The 15,182-nt window shown below is 42.5% G+C and overlaps 1 protein-coding gene across 1 annotated transcript in view; it reads left to right on the top strand.

Annotated features, from left to right (window-relative positions):
* Positions 1 to 1,972: 1,972 nt before the first annotated feature.
* flii (FLII actin remodeling protein) overlaps positions 1,973 to 15,182 on the top strand; it is a 43,281-nt gene continuing 30,071 nt past the window's right edge. The window contains exons 1-8 of the mRNA XM_078417756.1: positions 1,973 to 2,078; positions 6,550 to 6,660; positions 7,680 to 7,751; positions 8,407 to 8,487; positions 9,669 to 9,754; positions 10,490 to 10,651; positions 11,436 to 11,539; positions 13,137 to 13,312. Coding sequence (XP_078273882.1) covers positions 2,016 to 2,078; positions 6,550 to 6,660; positions 7,680 to 7,751; positions 8,407 to 8,487; positions 9,669 to 9,754; positions 10,490 to 10,651; positions 11,436 to 11,539; positions 13,137 to 13,312 — 855 coding nt within the window. The 5' untranslated portion in view covers positions 1,973 to 2,015. The remainder of the gene's footprint in view (positions 2,079 to 6,549; positions 6,661 to 7,679; positions 7,752 to 8,406; positions 8,488 to 9,668; positions 9,755 to 10,489; positions 10,652 to 11,435; positions 11,540 to 13,136; positions 13,313 to 15,182) is intronic.

Here is a 15,182-nt window from a genome sequence, read left to right as displayed (position 1 = left end):
AACAGTGCTCACCATGCACATTGGTATGAATTGGTCTCAAAATCATGTGCAATATATGGATCATTAATCTTTGACTATAATATATTCAGCGTAAATAAATTTGTATAAAACTAAAACTTTGCAAAAATTCTTCCGGACAGTGAAAGACGTTCTTTGGTCTGCCCGGACTTTGTTGGCCTCTCAGCAGATGCTGCCTGACCCGCTGAGTTACTCCAGTATTTTGTGGCCATCATCTGAACTCACTTACTGCACTCTGGTCTTTTATCTTGCAGCTTGGCAGACGAGCCCGCCCACAATCCATGACTGACACTTTGATTACCCAAGTTGTGTAGGAAAATAACTGCGGATGCTGGTACAAATCGAAGGTATCACAAAATGCTGGAGTAACTCAGCGGGTCAGGCAGCATCTCTGGAGAGAAGGAATGGGTGACGTTTCGGGTTGAGACCCTTCCGTCTGAATAGACTTCTTGCGTTTGAGGCAGCAGAAATTATGTAACGCCCTTCAGGCGCTGTAACCAGTGCAATGTGCTGTTGTCGAGGGCCGTGAGGATTGCCCCTCCACAGGGGGGCGGAGGACAGTGCAGTCAAAAATGACGTGCTGCGCTGTTTGCTGGTCTGCTCCACACACGCAGGCTGCTGATGAACGCAACCCCCCAACGATGCATGTTGGCGTTGAACCGGCCAACCCCTGTACGGAGCCGGTTCAGGGCCACCCACTCTTTGTGGGGCATGTCCAAGCCGGGTGTGGCTGTGGTGTTCAGTGCGACAGTGAATTGAGGTGCTCGCGATGTTTAAATAGACTGAATAAACGGAGATAGAGTTCAGAGATAAGGCCAGTGCACGCCTGGAACAGGGATTGTTTAACGTAAGAAGGGTCTCGACCCAAAGCGCGGGTCGGTACGATGGCGCAGTGCAGGAGACCTGGGTTCGATCCTGCAGAAACTAAACGTCACCCATTCCTTCTCTCCAGAGATGCTGCCTGACCCGCTGAGTTACTCCAGCATTTTGTGATACCTTTGATTACCCAAGATAGACACAAAAAGCCGGAGTAACTCAGTGGGACACGTAGCATCTCTGGAGAGAAGGAATGGGTGACGTTTAGTTTAGAGGTGCAGCGTGGAAACAGGCCCTTCGGCCCACTGAGTCCGCACTGACCAGCCATCCCCGCACAGTAACACCATCCTACACACGCTAGAGACAATTTTGCATTAATTCCAAGCGAATTAACCTACAAACCTGAACATCTTTGGAGTGTGTGAGGAAACTGAAGATCTTGGAGAAAACTCACGGGGAGAAGGTACAAACTGTACAGACAAGCACCAGGAGTCGGGATCGAACCCGGGTGCACTGGCCCTATACTATCTCCGAACTCTATCTCCGTTACATTGGCGACTGCATCGGTACTACCTCCTGAGCTAGATAGAGCTCGTAAGGATAGCGGAGTCAGGGGGTATGGGGAGTAGGCAGGGACGGGGTACTGATTGAGAATGATCAGCCATGATCCCATTGAATGGTGGTGCTGGCTCGAAGGGCCGAATGGCCTCCTCCTGCACCTATTATCATATCATATCATATCATATATATACAGCCGGAAACAGGCCTTTCGCTGTAAAGCAGCAACTCTACCGCTACGCTACCGTGCCGCCCATGCAGAACTCGGGGACTTCATGAATTTCACCATCCATTTCCATCCTGTACTTCCTACACACTTGCTACATACTTCCTACACACTTGGATTGCTCAGTCACCCAACGCTTAGACCCCGCCCTAGGTCCTGGGGAGGGGGGGGGGCTGTCGATCAACGGGAGAGGGGGCGGGGCATGCCCTCACATCCGGAAACGGGTGAGCCGCAGCGCAACCAAACCTGATGGACGCCATGTGATTGACAGACGTCTCGGCCAATGACACCGATGGGGGTCGCTCAGTGCCCGCCCAGGTGGCGGGTGCCGGCCAATCAGGTGCGAAGGAAGGGCGGGGTTAATGGCGGTAGGTTGAGGCGGACTGTCACAGCGGCCATGGCTGCCACCGGAGTCTTGCCCTTCATCAGGGGTGTGGATCTCAGTGGAAATGATTTTAAAGTAAGTCAGTTACACCACGCTGAATATGAATGTTCTGTGTGGAAATGGGCTGTCGCCTGGTTAGTTGTGTGGTCTTCTGACTTTATTATTGAGCAGCAATCTGACTGTAAGTGGCAGGCAGCCCTAGGCCTGTAGGGTGTTTATACAGTTCTATACAGTCGTAATATTTCTATTCTGCCGAATGTCTTGATATTATTATGTGCTTTCTGTTGACAGGTAATGCAGAATTCCTAAATCTTGATGTCATTAAGATATACCAGCTTCATTTAATTTATGACAACTTCCCTTAGAAAGTTATGAAACTTTTGTTATTAAAATAGAAATCCAATCATAATACCGGCTTAATTCTTGGCTTAATCTACTGTTTATTTTTTGGCAAATGTAAACTTTGAGACACAAACATTTTCTAGGATTATTGATGAATGGAGAATCATAACATCATGGAAGACATATGACACAGAAGGAAACCATGCATATGTTAGTTGAAAATGTGCAAAATAGAATAGTAAACTTTCCATCTCTTGATCTTATTGACTTAATTGTTTCTTCAACCAAGGTTGCCTCACCACCTTATCATTTAGGCCTCTTCCTTTCTCGTAGTCCCTCCCTATTTTGTTTGAAAAGCCCATAAACAAGAATGTTAAATAACTGCATAACTTTATAACATGTTTCAATAAGAACTATAATATCATGTCTATCGGTGTTTCAGCTATCTACATACCACAACAGACTCCTTTTAATTTCCAGCCTTTATTAGTTTTTCCTTCTAAGCTTCCTCATTTTTTTAGCTTCTATTACCAAGTCTGTTTTTCTCTCTTTTGTATCTTCTCAACTTCCCATTCCTCTGCCAAGCTCAATTAAACCCTCCCCAAATCTGTCTGCAAGGAGGTTAGTCCAAGTTCTGTTAAGTCACAGCCTGTCTGACATTGATAAGTCTTATCTTCCCCACAACTTTTCCCATTCATTTTTGTCCCCGATAGCCTGCTGGTAGGTCCACCGTGAGAGGATTCAAAGGGACTTGAGTTACAGAGGAACAGCTATTTTGGAGTGGGCCATTGTGAGAATGGCTGTTGCACGGCTGAACAGTTGTGTTTGAGGTGTGAGTGCATCAGGGCAGGTGTAGATTGCATGGACTTTAGCAAGGCTTTTGACAAAGTTCTGCAATGTATCATGATGATAATGATAATATATATTAATGATATGTGAGAATTGTAGATGGTATGATTAGTAACTTTACAGAAAACATCAAATTTGGTAGTGCGGTGGACAGTGATGAAGATTATCTAAGGATACACCAACATCTGGATCAATTGGAAAGTGGGACAAAGAATGGCAGTCGGAATTTAATTTTGTGCAAGTGTAATGTGATGCATTTCATTAAGTTAATCCAGGGCTGGACATACACAGTGAATGAAAAGGCCCTTGGAAATGTGGTAGAACAGAGAGATCAAGGGGTACAAGTACATGGTTTCCTGAAAATGGGGCACAGGTAAATTAGATGGTGAAGCAGCTGCATAAATGCTTGCCTTCATTGGTTGGGACATAAGGACAAGAGTTGGGACGATTTTGCAACTGTAAAAGATGTTGTGGAGACCCCACATGGAGTATTGTGTGTAGTTTTGGTCACCAAACTATGGGAAGGATGAGATAAAGTGAAATAGGGTACAGAAAAGATTCAATAGGATATTGATGAGGCTTGAGTTTTAAAGAGCGACTGGATAAACTGGGACTATTTTCATTGGAATGAAGGAGGCTGAGGAGTGACCTTACATAGAGGTTTATCAGATCGTGAGGGGCATAGATAAAATGGATTGTCACAGTCTTTTTCCCAGGGTAGGGGAGTTTAAACTGGAGTCATACGTTTAAGATGAGAGGGGAAAGATTTAAAGAAGGTCTAAGAAGCACGTTTTCCACGCAGAGGGTGGGGCGGATGGGGAACAAGATGTCAGAGAAAGTGATAGAGGATACAATTATAATGTTTAAAAGGTACATGGATAGGAAAAGTTTTGGGGGCGATGGGCCAATTGCAGGCATGTGAGACCAGCTGAGGATGCTTTGGTCAGCATTGATGAGTTTGGCTAAAGGACCCATTTTCTTTAGCAAAGTGGAGGACTATGAATTTAAAGCCCTTCCTTTTGCACAATTTTTCCTGCTAGCCATTTGTCAGTGTTGTCCTCCTAAGTTTGTATTCATTGGTCATGGAAGTCAATTTGAGATTACCACAGTTTGAGGCTCTTTTTCTTTATCTAATTTAATAAAATATGCCTGCATTCTTATTTCTGTCTATGTCATTGGTAGCAATATGTGCCACAGTCTCGGGCTGTTCACCCTCCTCGTCCAAAAGATTCTGCCAGGGCGTAGTGATGCTCTTTACTTTGCTGTCACTCTTGGCTTTGTTTTCTCTTTCCCTGTGCAGTCGAGCTACCCCTGGTGGTATGCTCCTGGCCCTGGCAGTGAAAGGCAAGAGAGCGTTCGTTCCCCCAACAGAATTAGAAACTGAATATTGCTTGGGGAATGACTCCTGAACTACCCGCCAGCTTTTAGTTTTTGAGTGTCACTTTATCTGTCGTGGTTGTACGTGTCACGGGATATATATTCCATGGGTCCGAAGTATCCCGCATGGTATCATTAGATTAGCTCTGTCCTTCTCTACCTGTGCTCTGTTAGTGGATGATTCCCGTCCAAAATATGCAGTTCACAAAACCCAGCCCCGTGGATGGAATGTGACAGCTGTTGCTCAGGCTCCAAGATGCAGATATTGAGCTGCTCCAGTTGGTGACTCTTTCTGCCCTGTGGCTGTATAGGACATGGGGAGTGCATTCCAAGGGTCTGAAGCGCCCTGCACGTCTCCATTAGATTAACTCGCTAGTCAAAAATTAAAGTCATATTTGTATTGTATTAGTTTATTATTGCCACATGTGCCGAGGCACAGTGGGAAAACTTCATTTGTGTGCTATCCACTCAAATCATACCATACATGGGTACAATCCAGGAGGTGCAAAGAGTATAATAGCAGAGTGCAGAATATAGTGTCACAGTGTTATAGTGTTACTGCCCGAGAGAAAGTGCAAGGGCTGCAATGAAGTAGGTTGTGAAATCGGGTCTGCATGCTAATCTTATGAGAAGTCTGTTCTAGTAGTTTGAAAAGGGGAATAAGCTGTTCATGATGTGCTTTCAATCTGTTAGTATCATCTGCCTGATGGAGAGAGAAGAGGTAATGACTGGGGAGTGAGTGGTCCTTAATTATGTTGTCTGCTTCACCTATCCAGTGTGAAGTGCGGGGTTGGGTGGTTTGTGTGATAGACTGAGCTGCAACCACAACTCTGCCATTTCCTGAGGTCTTGGCAGAGAAGTTGCCAAACCAAGTGATGATGCATTGTATAGTAAATCTATTGAAATTGGTAAGGACATGTTCTGTCCCCCCACATTACCTGGTGCTGGAGTAACTGAGTGGGTCCAGCAGCACTCCTGGAGATCACGGTGGCGCAGCAGTGGAGTTGCTGCCTTACAGCGAATGCAGCGCCGGAGACCCGGGTTCGATCCCGATTATAGGTGCTGGCTGTACGGAGTATGTACATTGTCCCCGTGACCTGCGTGGTTTTTCTCCGAGATCTTCGGTTTCCTCCCACACTCCAAAGACGTACAGGTTTGTAAGTTAATTGGCTCGGTAAATGTAAAAAATGTCGCTAGTGGGTTTAGGATAGTGTTAATATGTGGGGATCGCTGGTCGACGCGGACCCGGTAGGCCGAAGGGCCTGTTTCCGCGCTGTATCTGTAAACTAAACTAAAATCATGGATAGGTGCCGTTTTGAGTCGGACCCTTGATCAGTCAGAAGAAGGGTTCTGACCCGAAACGACATCTATCCATGTTCTCCAGGAATGCTGCCTGAGTCGCTGAGTTATTCCAGCACTTTGTGTCCTTTTTTTGTAATTTACATTGTTATTAATGGGATCTAGTTGTGCAAAATGTGAGTGCTTTATATCTTGCATTATAACTTTTTTTGTTTGGAGAGGGAGAATGTGTGAGCTGGTTTATGGAGAGTGGCAGATATACATAATATGTATACTTTAGAGGTGATGTAATGGCTAAGATATCCAAGACTAAACTTATGTTGGAACTTCAACTTGCTTATTATTGAGTGCTTAAATTATAAGTCTCATGCCAGACGAGCAGTCTTGCAATTTAGAGACAGTGGAGGATGAACAAGATGATAAGGTAGAACTAGTTAATGCGGGCGTACCTGTGAAAACTGATGCTTGGCTTCCAAATGATGTTACTGAGTGGTTGTACTCTTGGTCACTGCCTTTGAGATTTTGAATACAGCTTTGAATTTTTTCTTAATTGTATAACTTGTGTGGAAGTTATGTTGATGTTGTTATTTTAGCCGCATTGATGTCTGCTTGAAATATGTAGATGCATGGCCAGGGCATGTTTCCAAAGCAAAATTTAATGTGTTTTTCTTTTGCAAAGGGTGGTTATTTTCCTGAACATGTTAAGTGTATGACCAGTTTGCGATGGCTGAAACTGAACCGAACAGGACTTTGCTACTTACCCGAGGAATTGGCTTCTCTTCATAAACTGGTAAAGTGTTTCTTTCAAATTACAAACCAAATCAAAATGCAAGTGCTTTCTGTATCACCCTCCCCTTAAATTTCAGTGCCAAGCAATATCTCCTTTGAGGGTTAGTTAATATTAATGGCATCCATTTTAGATTTCGCACAGAACGAACCTCTCGATTTCAACCACCTGTGGACTGCAGGGAGGAGAAAGCTTTGTAATACTGTTATTAACATCAGCGAATATGATTGAAAATGAGCTGACTGTTTACTCTTGATCAACATTCATATCATATCATATCATATCATATATATACAGCCGGAAACAGGCCTTTTCGGCCCTCCAAGTCCGTGCCGCCCAGCGATCCCCGTACATTAACACTATCCTACACCCACTAGGGACAATTTTTTACATTTACCCAGCCAATTAACCTACATACCTGTACGTCTTTGGAGTGTGGGAGGAAACCGAAGATCTCGGAGAAAACCCACGCAGGTCACGGGGAGAACGTACAAACTCCTTACAGTGCAGCACCCGTAGTCAGGATCGAACCTGAGTCTCCGGCGCTGCATTCGCTGTAAAGCAGCAACTCTACCGCTGCGCTACCAGTTTGGAACTTTTTATGCATTGGTGTGAGGACCATGTTGATTGTGAATCTTTTTATGACCTGGTACCCTTTTGGTTCTGTCTATGTTTATGCATGGCCAGAAAAGAATTGACTTCCATGGAAGTCAACTCTAGTCAGAGTCACCCTTATTTGGAGATGCAGTTGTCTTATGATGGAATTATTTATTTTGTTGGACCGTGATCTCATTCACAAATTGGCTAATAATAGTAGCAAAAATAAATTGTTCACTACCGTGCTTAGAATTTGAGATCTTGGTTACTGTAAATTATAGAACTATAGATTATTTCCTTCGCATGTTGTTTACAAAACTGGACCATCGTCTGTGCCAGTCATTTTTTTAAAAGTGTTGATTAATTACAAAAAAATGTGAAATCGTTTACTCTGCTCTAACCTGAAGGTTTTGGTTTCATTATAGGAACATTTATCAGTGAGTCATAACAGTTTGACAACGCTTCATGGGGACCTCTCTAGTCTGCCTTGCTTGCGGGTGAGTAAGAAGACAGGTCATTTCAGAAAGGACTGTGGGAATGAATTCCAGCTATTCTTGAAGCTGAAGCTCAAGCTGTAAAACAATGTTTTTTTAAATGTGGATATTTTTCACTGCACAGTCCCTTAATTATGGCCACTTCCTTCATCATTTCTGTTCCTGACCCTACTTTCCAGAACACCCTGAATGCTTCTTTCATTGGGAATCACCATTTTACATTGCAATTTTGTGATCCCAAGCTCAGATACACTGATCCACCTAAGCAAGAAATCTTGAGAATTTGTAGCTGTAACTAAGTTATATTTAGAAGGTATGCATAACATATTATTCATGAAACAGTCCGATCTGTAATTCAGACAGCTTTTTAGAGTTTTGCAATTTATTCAGACCTTCAGGCCATTGACATGTTAGTGTTTTAGATTTTAGATTTAGAGATACAGCGCGGAAACAGGCCCTTTGGCCCACCGAGTCCGCGCCGCCCAGCGATCCCCGCACATTAACACTATCCTACACACACTAGGGACAATTTTTACATTTACCCAGTCAATTAACCTGCATACCTGTACGTCTTTGGGGACGTACCATATTTGATTAAAACAACTTTGTACTATCATGGAACAGTAAATGACTATACCATCCTTTGTGTTCTCCATAGGCCATTGTTGCTCGAGCTAATAACTTGAAAAATTCTGGTGTTCCTGATGACATTTTCCAGTTGGATGATCTCTCTGTGCTGGTAGGTTGAAAGGGTTTATAAAAACAGGGCATTCACTGTGGGAAAAATATGTTCTGGATATTACATCCTGAAGATTGCTTAACAATAAATATGTAAAGCTAGAAGAGCATTCAGGAGTGTTTTAAAGTTCTCTGCTCGTTATATTTGTTTCAAATCAAATATTTAACAAAAATAGAGGATATTTCAGTATCATCTTGCTGTCTCGGTTCTTGATGTTTTTTTTGGATGCTTTTCAAATCTTACGGAATTTTCACCCGTCAGATTCACAATGAGTGTAATTTTAATAGGAGAATATGGTCATTGGCAGGGGAAGTTGGTGGGAAGGAAGTCCATGGTTTTTTATGTGTGAGCTCAAGACCTTGAGTAGTGGCAGGCTTGTCTAGTTCAGCATCAGCTTCAATTATGTTGTATCGCCCATTTCTGTCTGAGCACATGGCCTGTGCTCAGCGTTTTACAAAGGAACTCAGGACCAGATATTGGAAGCTCCACTGTTGGTACATTTCAATCTTGCTCTAGTATTTGTGTGAGATTGTGTATATTTGCTTCAAAGATGAACAAACCAAACATTGATTTATTCTGCAACTCTTTCTTACTTATTGTGACGCAGGAGGCCATTTGGCTTCTGGTAGATCAATTCTATGCATTCCAGTTCTCTTATTTCCCTGTAAACCTGCAACCTGTTCTCTCGCACATGCACATCAACCTCCCTTCCCTTTGATTATTTTACAATTTACCTACTGTATGCGGTAATTTATAGTAACTAATTAATCTACCCTCGTGTCTTTCATCTTACAAGGGCACCTGGTAGAAATCTATGCAAGTACCCGAAGAACATGTAAACTCCGCACAACAGCACATGTGGTCAGGATCAAACCCAAATCCCTCGTACAACCGGTGCCATCCACAATATGCTTAAATATTTCGAGCAGCATTTATCAAATGGGAAATCGTAGTCATAGAACAGTATGTCATGTTCAATCCCATCCTTTTCACCTCCTTTAATGCTACAATTGTTGGCATCAAAGATTCTGTATGCAGGCATTCAAAAGATGTTCTGTTCAAAAGCACTGCAATCTCAACAGGAAATAAGGATATCTGTTTTTGGGAAAGAATTTATCCAAATAAGATCATTCTTCTGTTTTGAGAATATACTTGATTGACTGACACATGCTTTGTTTCAGGACCTCAGCTATAATCAGTTGACTGAGATTCCTAGGGAACTAGAGAATGCTAAAAACATGCTGGTGCTCAACTTGAGTCATAACAGGTAGGCATGAATCTCACAGTAAATACATTGGTTGTGGGATTTAAATTTTTTGTTTTTGTTTTATGTTTTCATTTTTCTTCAATTTGTTCTGTGTGCATGAAATCGTGCAATCATTGAATAGAGAGTAGAAGATAAGTTTGTTCTGCGGAACTGTTGGACCAAATTTCCTCTTTGCCCACACCTCGAGCACTGAGATGCTTACTTGCTGGCTTTTGCTCATAGTTTTGTAGTTGGCTCTTGTAGTTATATGCCCGAATGTAATTTCCATAACCCTCCCTCCCCTACAAAGCCCAACCAACTTCCCACTACTTCACCTCTTTCCCTGACAGCATGTATAGCAGGAAAAACCTCTAGCTCTAGCTTGATACTGCCCATCACAGATACAATGAAGAGTGAAACACATGTCCCAGCGAGTTATGCTGTAACATCATTATGATATAACAAGGAACTGCAGATACTGGTTACACAAAAGAAAGGCACAAAATACTAGAGTAACTCAGTGGGTCAGGAAGCATCTCTGGGGAACCTGGATAGATGACACTAGTGTAGATTGTGCATGCCAGTTCACCTTCACTATATATATATAACGTCACATTCACTATGCATGCTGCACATTCCACAAAGACACTGTTTGGGGCTGGCATGAACAGCAACAACTAGTTTGCTTGTCTTTTTTTTTAACTTGTATTTGGATATTATATATTCTTATTTCTAATACTTTGTTTTCTTTTGCAGTATTGACAACATCCCAAACCAACTGTTTATAAACCTCACTGATTTGCTATACTTGGACCTGAGTGAAAATAAGCTGGAGAGTTTGCCTCCTCAGATGAGACGCTTGGTTCATCTCCAGACACTAATTTTGAATAACAACCCACTCATGCATGCGCAAATGCGGTAAGTGACAACCAAAAGCAAGTCTCTCCGTTTAATTTTATGTCAGAAAAAATTAAAATAACAGAAGCTGACGAATGAGTCAGGCGTTTGAATGGATACCATGGTAAAAGTAAAAATACTTTCAGAAATTATTAAATGCTTTGATAAGACTATTAGGTCTTTCTGGCTGACGAGCTATTGTCATGTCAGTAAATGGCTATCGTAAAGTGATTGGAACCATGGGGCATTCAGCTACAGAGTTAATTTTCCCGTATTATGCTCCATGAGGCTTTTTTTGTGCCATTGAAGCGAGAACAGCAACAAAGTATCAAACAATTTTGTTTTACACCACCCAGAATGGTAAGTAGTTCGAACAGACTAGTTACAGGTGCTCCTCAGTTTCCGATGGGGTTCCGCTCTGAGAAACCCATCGGAAACCGAAGGTATTGTAAGTCGAAATGCATTGTGATGCACGCGATCACGTGGCCAGAAGCGAGCGGTGGCTCGCTACGGGTTGCTGCAGTTTGCACCATCGCTAAGTCGAACTATCGAAAGTCGAAACACCGTAAGCCGAGGAGCACCTGTAATGGTAATAAATCCGAGCACAATGGATAGAATGGCTTGTTTCTGTGCTGCAAAAATATTTTGATTCTGAAGCATCATAATAGAGATGATAATTTAGAACTATTTCCATTTTCTATACCACTGAACAATTGACCAGGGTTTACTTTAATTTTATGCATTAATCTGCAGGTTTGATTGAATTCTAGCAGGGTGTATAATTCATTGTACTAATCTCTTGCAGGCAGCTTCCTGCAATGACAGCTCTACAAACGCTGCATCTCAGAAATACACAACGCACACAAAGCAACTTGCCTACAAGCCTAGAGGCCCTGTCTGGTTTGTTTGGTAAGATGAACCTTTTGTTAAATTGAGCTGCTTCTGCACATTTCAGTCCAGCTGTTCATTAAAAAAAATGCCCTTCCCCTACATATCTTTGTTTGCAAAATCTTGCAAGACATTTACCTTCCCCTTTGAAGTTTTATACAGCTCAATGTTTCCAATGTCTCCATCTCACAGTCCTCTAGCTTTAAGTACAGAGTCTCTTACCTATTTCTGATCACTTGCCTTGTGTGGCTCTGTGTTACACCAGGTTTTTATATTGCACAAAGTCTTAATATAAGCTATTTTAAGCATTAATTCTACTGAGTGGCTTGAGGTTGACCTTCATCCTAATCCTGGATGGAAGTGTGACAGACTTGCTTAGTGAAATTGAGGTTGTCCATTTATTCATTTGTTTTCTTTGATTGTAAGTCACTATTAATAAGATACCAATTACTTTCTGAATCTGTGTCTGTGTCTTATTTAATTGCTTGGCTTCAGTTCTGTTGCATGAAACTGACAACCTTCTTTGTCGCTCTTTGTATTGATTGAAAAAAACACCATGGAAATAGTCCTTTGGCCCACTGATCACCATTGATCACTCGTTCACACTAGTTCTATGTTATCCCACTTTCATATCCACTCCCTATACACGAGGGGCAATTTTACAGAGGCCAATTAACTTACAAACCTGCACATCTTTGGGATGTGAAGGCAAACAGGAGCACCTGGAGGAAACCCACGCAGTCACAGGGAGAACGTGCAAACTCCACACAGACAGCACCCGAGGCCAGGATCGAACCTGGGTCTCTTGCACTGTGTGATAGCAGCTCGTGTTCTGACTCATCTCAATAATATATGAGACTCCCACGTTGCGGTGGGTGGGAGGGGTTTTCTTTCCTCAGTAAGTGGTCCATGGTGCGGCTTTGTATTATGGAAAATTGCGATATCTATACCTCTATAAAGAAATGTTAGCTGAAAAGAAATTGTGTTTATTTTTCACATAAATTCTATGAAAGTGAATTTCATTCCATATCTCAAACAGTTGATTCAATGATCCTTTATTTTGGCTTGCAAATTATGAATTCCATAAGGGTAAATTTTGGTTATCTGAACGGCTGTGACGTGTGTGTCACCTGTATCTAACTTACAATTGTTTTTTTCTTCTCATGATGTGGAATTAATGATTGGTTTTAAACTAACCCTGCTCTGTAACAGAGTACCGGTAGCAACAGTGAAGCAACAGTGAAGCAACTGGGCCTGCCCTGGATTTATCCTCATGCCAAAAGCCAGAGTATAAAGTCAGCCAAGGGCACCAGTAAAAGGGATGCATAGGATCCTCTCAAGAAAGATTTTGGTGCATTCTTTTTCGTATAGAACTGCTTCCATGAAGAGGATATTTTGGAAATAATGCCAGGTTAATTCTTTCAAACATTGACTGATGTCCAGGTAAAGGGCAGGTTCACATGGTAATTTCATTCATGAGATGAACATTTTTAAATTGAGATATTTCAAATTTATGTGCCTGGCAATCATCCTAACCTGTAGCCTTGCTTATTCGAGCATGATCAAACATGTGTTTTAAACTTCTCAAATCTTAAAAGTGTCACAATTTGTTTTGCAGATGTGGACTTGTCTTGTAATGATCTTAGCCGGGTACCTGAGTGCTTGTACACCCTCTCGTCTCTACGGCGGCTGAACCTCAGCAACAACCAGATCTCCGAGCTCTCACTCTGCATCGATCAGTGGACGCAGCTGGGCACACTGAATCTCTCTCGCAACCAACTCACTTCACTTCCTGTATGATGATAATATTATTTTTAAAATAGGTTGTGCCTATTGTTATGGCAAATCAACTTGTAAGATAATGCCAGTTATTGTCTTAGATGTTGTGCTTATTTTTATGTTTCTATCGCTACTTTATTAATGTCAGCTTCATTTGAGTGGTTTACAGATCAGAGAGGTTGGTGATTTTTTACTAGGCCAATAATTCTGGGGTATAGGATATTGTTGCTGGAAGCATTACTGTAAATCACCTGGGAGAAACTATCTGTCATGGACACAATCTGCGGTGCACCTTTCGTGGGTTTAGAATGCCTCTCATGAGGATCAAAAATATTGACTATTCAAGTTTGATCTTATCCTTGGGAGAATGAAAGAGATTCTTCTTTAGTTTTTTATCTTTCAAATGAGCTGTACGCCAGCAAATTCGATCGGTCATGATCTGAATGGTGTCAAGTTAGGAGGAGGGGGAGTTCAACGAGATCTGGGTGTCCTAGTGCATCAGTCAATGAAAGGAAGCATGCAGGTACAGCAGGCAGTGAAGAAAGCCAATGGAATGTTGGCCTTCGTAACAAGAGGAGTTGAGTATAGGAGTAAAGAGGTCCTTCTACAGTTGTACCGGGCCCTGGTGAGACCGCACCTGGAGTACTGTGTGCAGTTTTGGTCTCCAAATTTGAGGAAGGATATTCTTGCTATGGAGGGCGTGCAGCGTAGGTTCACTAGGTTAATTCCCGGAATGGCGGGACTGTCGTATGTTGAAAGGCTGGAGCGATTGGGCTTGTATACACTGGAATTTAGAAGGATGAGGGGGGATCTTATTGAAACATATAAGATAATTAGGGGATTGGACACATTAGAGGCAGATAACATGTTCCCAATGTTGGGGGAGTCCAGAACAAGGGGCCACAGTTTAAGAATAAGGGGTAGGCCATTTAGAACGGAGATGAGGAAGAACTTTTTCAGTCAGAGGGTGGTGAAGGTGTGGAATTCTCTGCCTCAGAAGGCAGTGGAGGCCAGTTCGTTGGATGCTTTCAAGAGAGAGCTGGATAGAGCTCTTAAGGATAGCGGAGTGAGGGGGTATGGGGAGAAGGCAGGAACGGGGTACTGATTGAGAGTGATCAGCCATGATCGCATTGAATGGCGGTGCTGGCTCGAAGGGCTGAATGGCCTACTCCTGCACCTATTGTCTATTGTCTAACCGTGGAACAGACACGATGGGCCAAATGGTCTAATTCTGCACCTGTCTCGTATGATCTTTCTGTTAGGAAAGATGAGAGTTAAAGATAATGGAAGTATCTTGCTCTCAAGGGCTCTGCCAATAATTAGCAGTCACATGATTTTTGTGGTGCAGTGCATTTGGAAACTGTGCGTTTGCTGTACTTGAGCATGAACAAGCAGGATTTCGATGGAATCTTATCGGGTATTGGGAAGCTGACAATTCTAGAGGAAATTATGGCAGCCAATGATAACTTGGATCTGATCCCAAACAGTGTGTGCAGGTTTGAGCAGCGTTCATCTTATGATTGGCAACTAAGGGAACTTGGCACATTAAAATCAATCTTGTCACCTTTTATACTTGAACATGGGTACCGAAGATATGTTAACATACTTGCCAACATCTGGTAATAAGGATGAAAATATGATGCACTCATTTTCTGAATTCCCCGGTGCTAGGAGCTTGAGACCACCACAGTGTCCTTGTCTTGTGAGATACTGTTTCACTGAATTTAATGTGCGTGTCCTTTCTACGTCAATTTAGCCCACACACTTTTAGAATAATGTATAAACCTACAGCTTATTTTGTGCATTGGGATAAAGGTGTCGGTGTTTGTTGATGTGAAGCATCATTAGCTCTTGCTGCTCCTAGCCTCTTGTGATGAAACCCAGC

This window comes from Rhinoraja longicauda, chromosome 21 (assembly GCF_053455715.1).
Source record: "Rhinoraja longicauda isolate Sanriku21f chromosome 21, sRhiLon1.1, whole genome shotgun sequence".
NCBI classification, from domain to species: Eukaryota; Metazoa; Chordata; class Chondrichthyes; order Rajiformes; family Arhynchobatidae; genus Rhinoraja; species Rhinoraja longicauda.
Note: the sequence above shows the minus strand (reverse complement) of the source record. Positions and strands in the feature narration are given on the sequence as shown.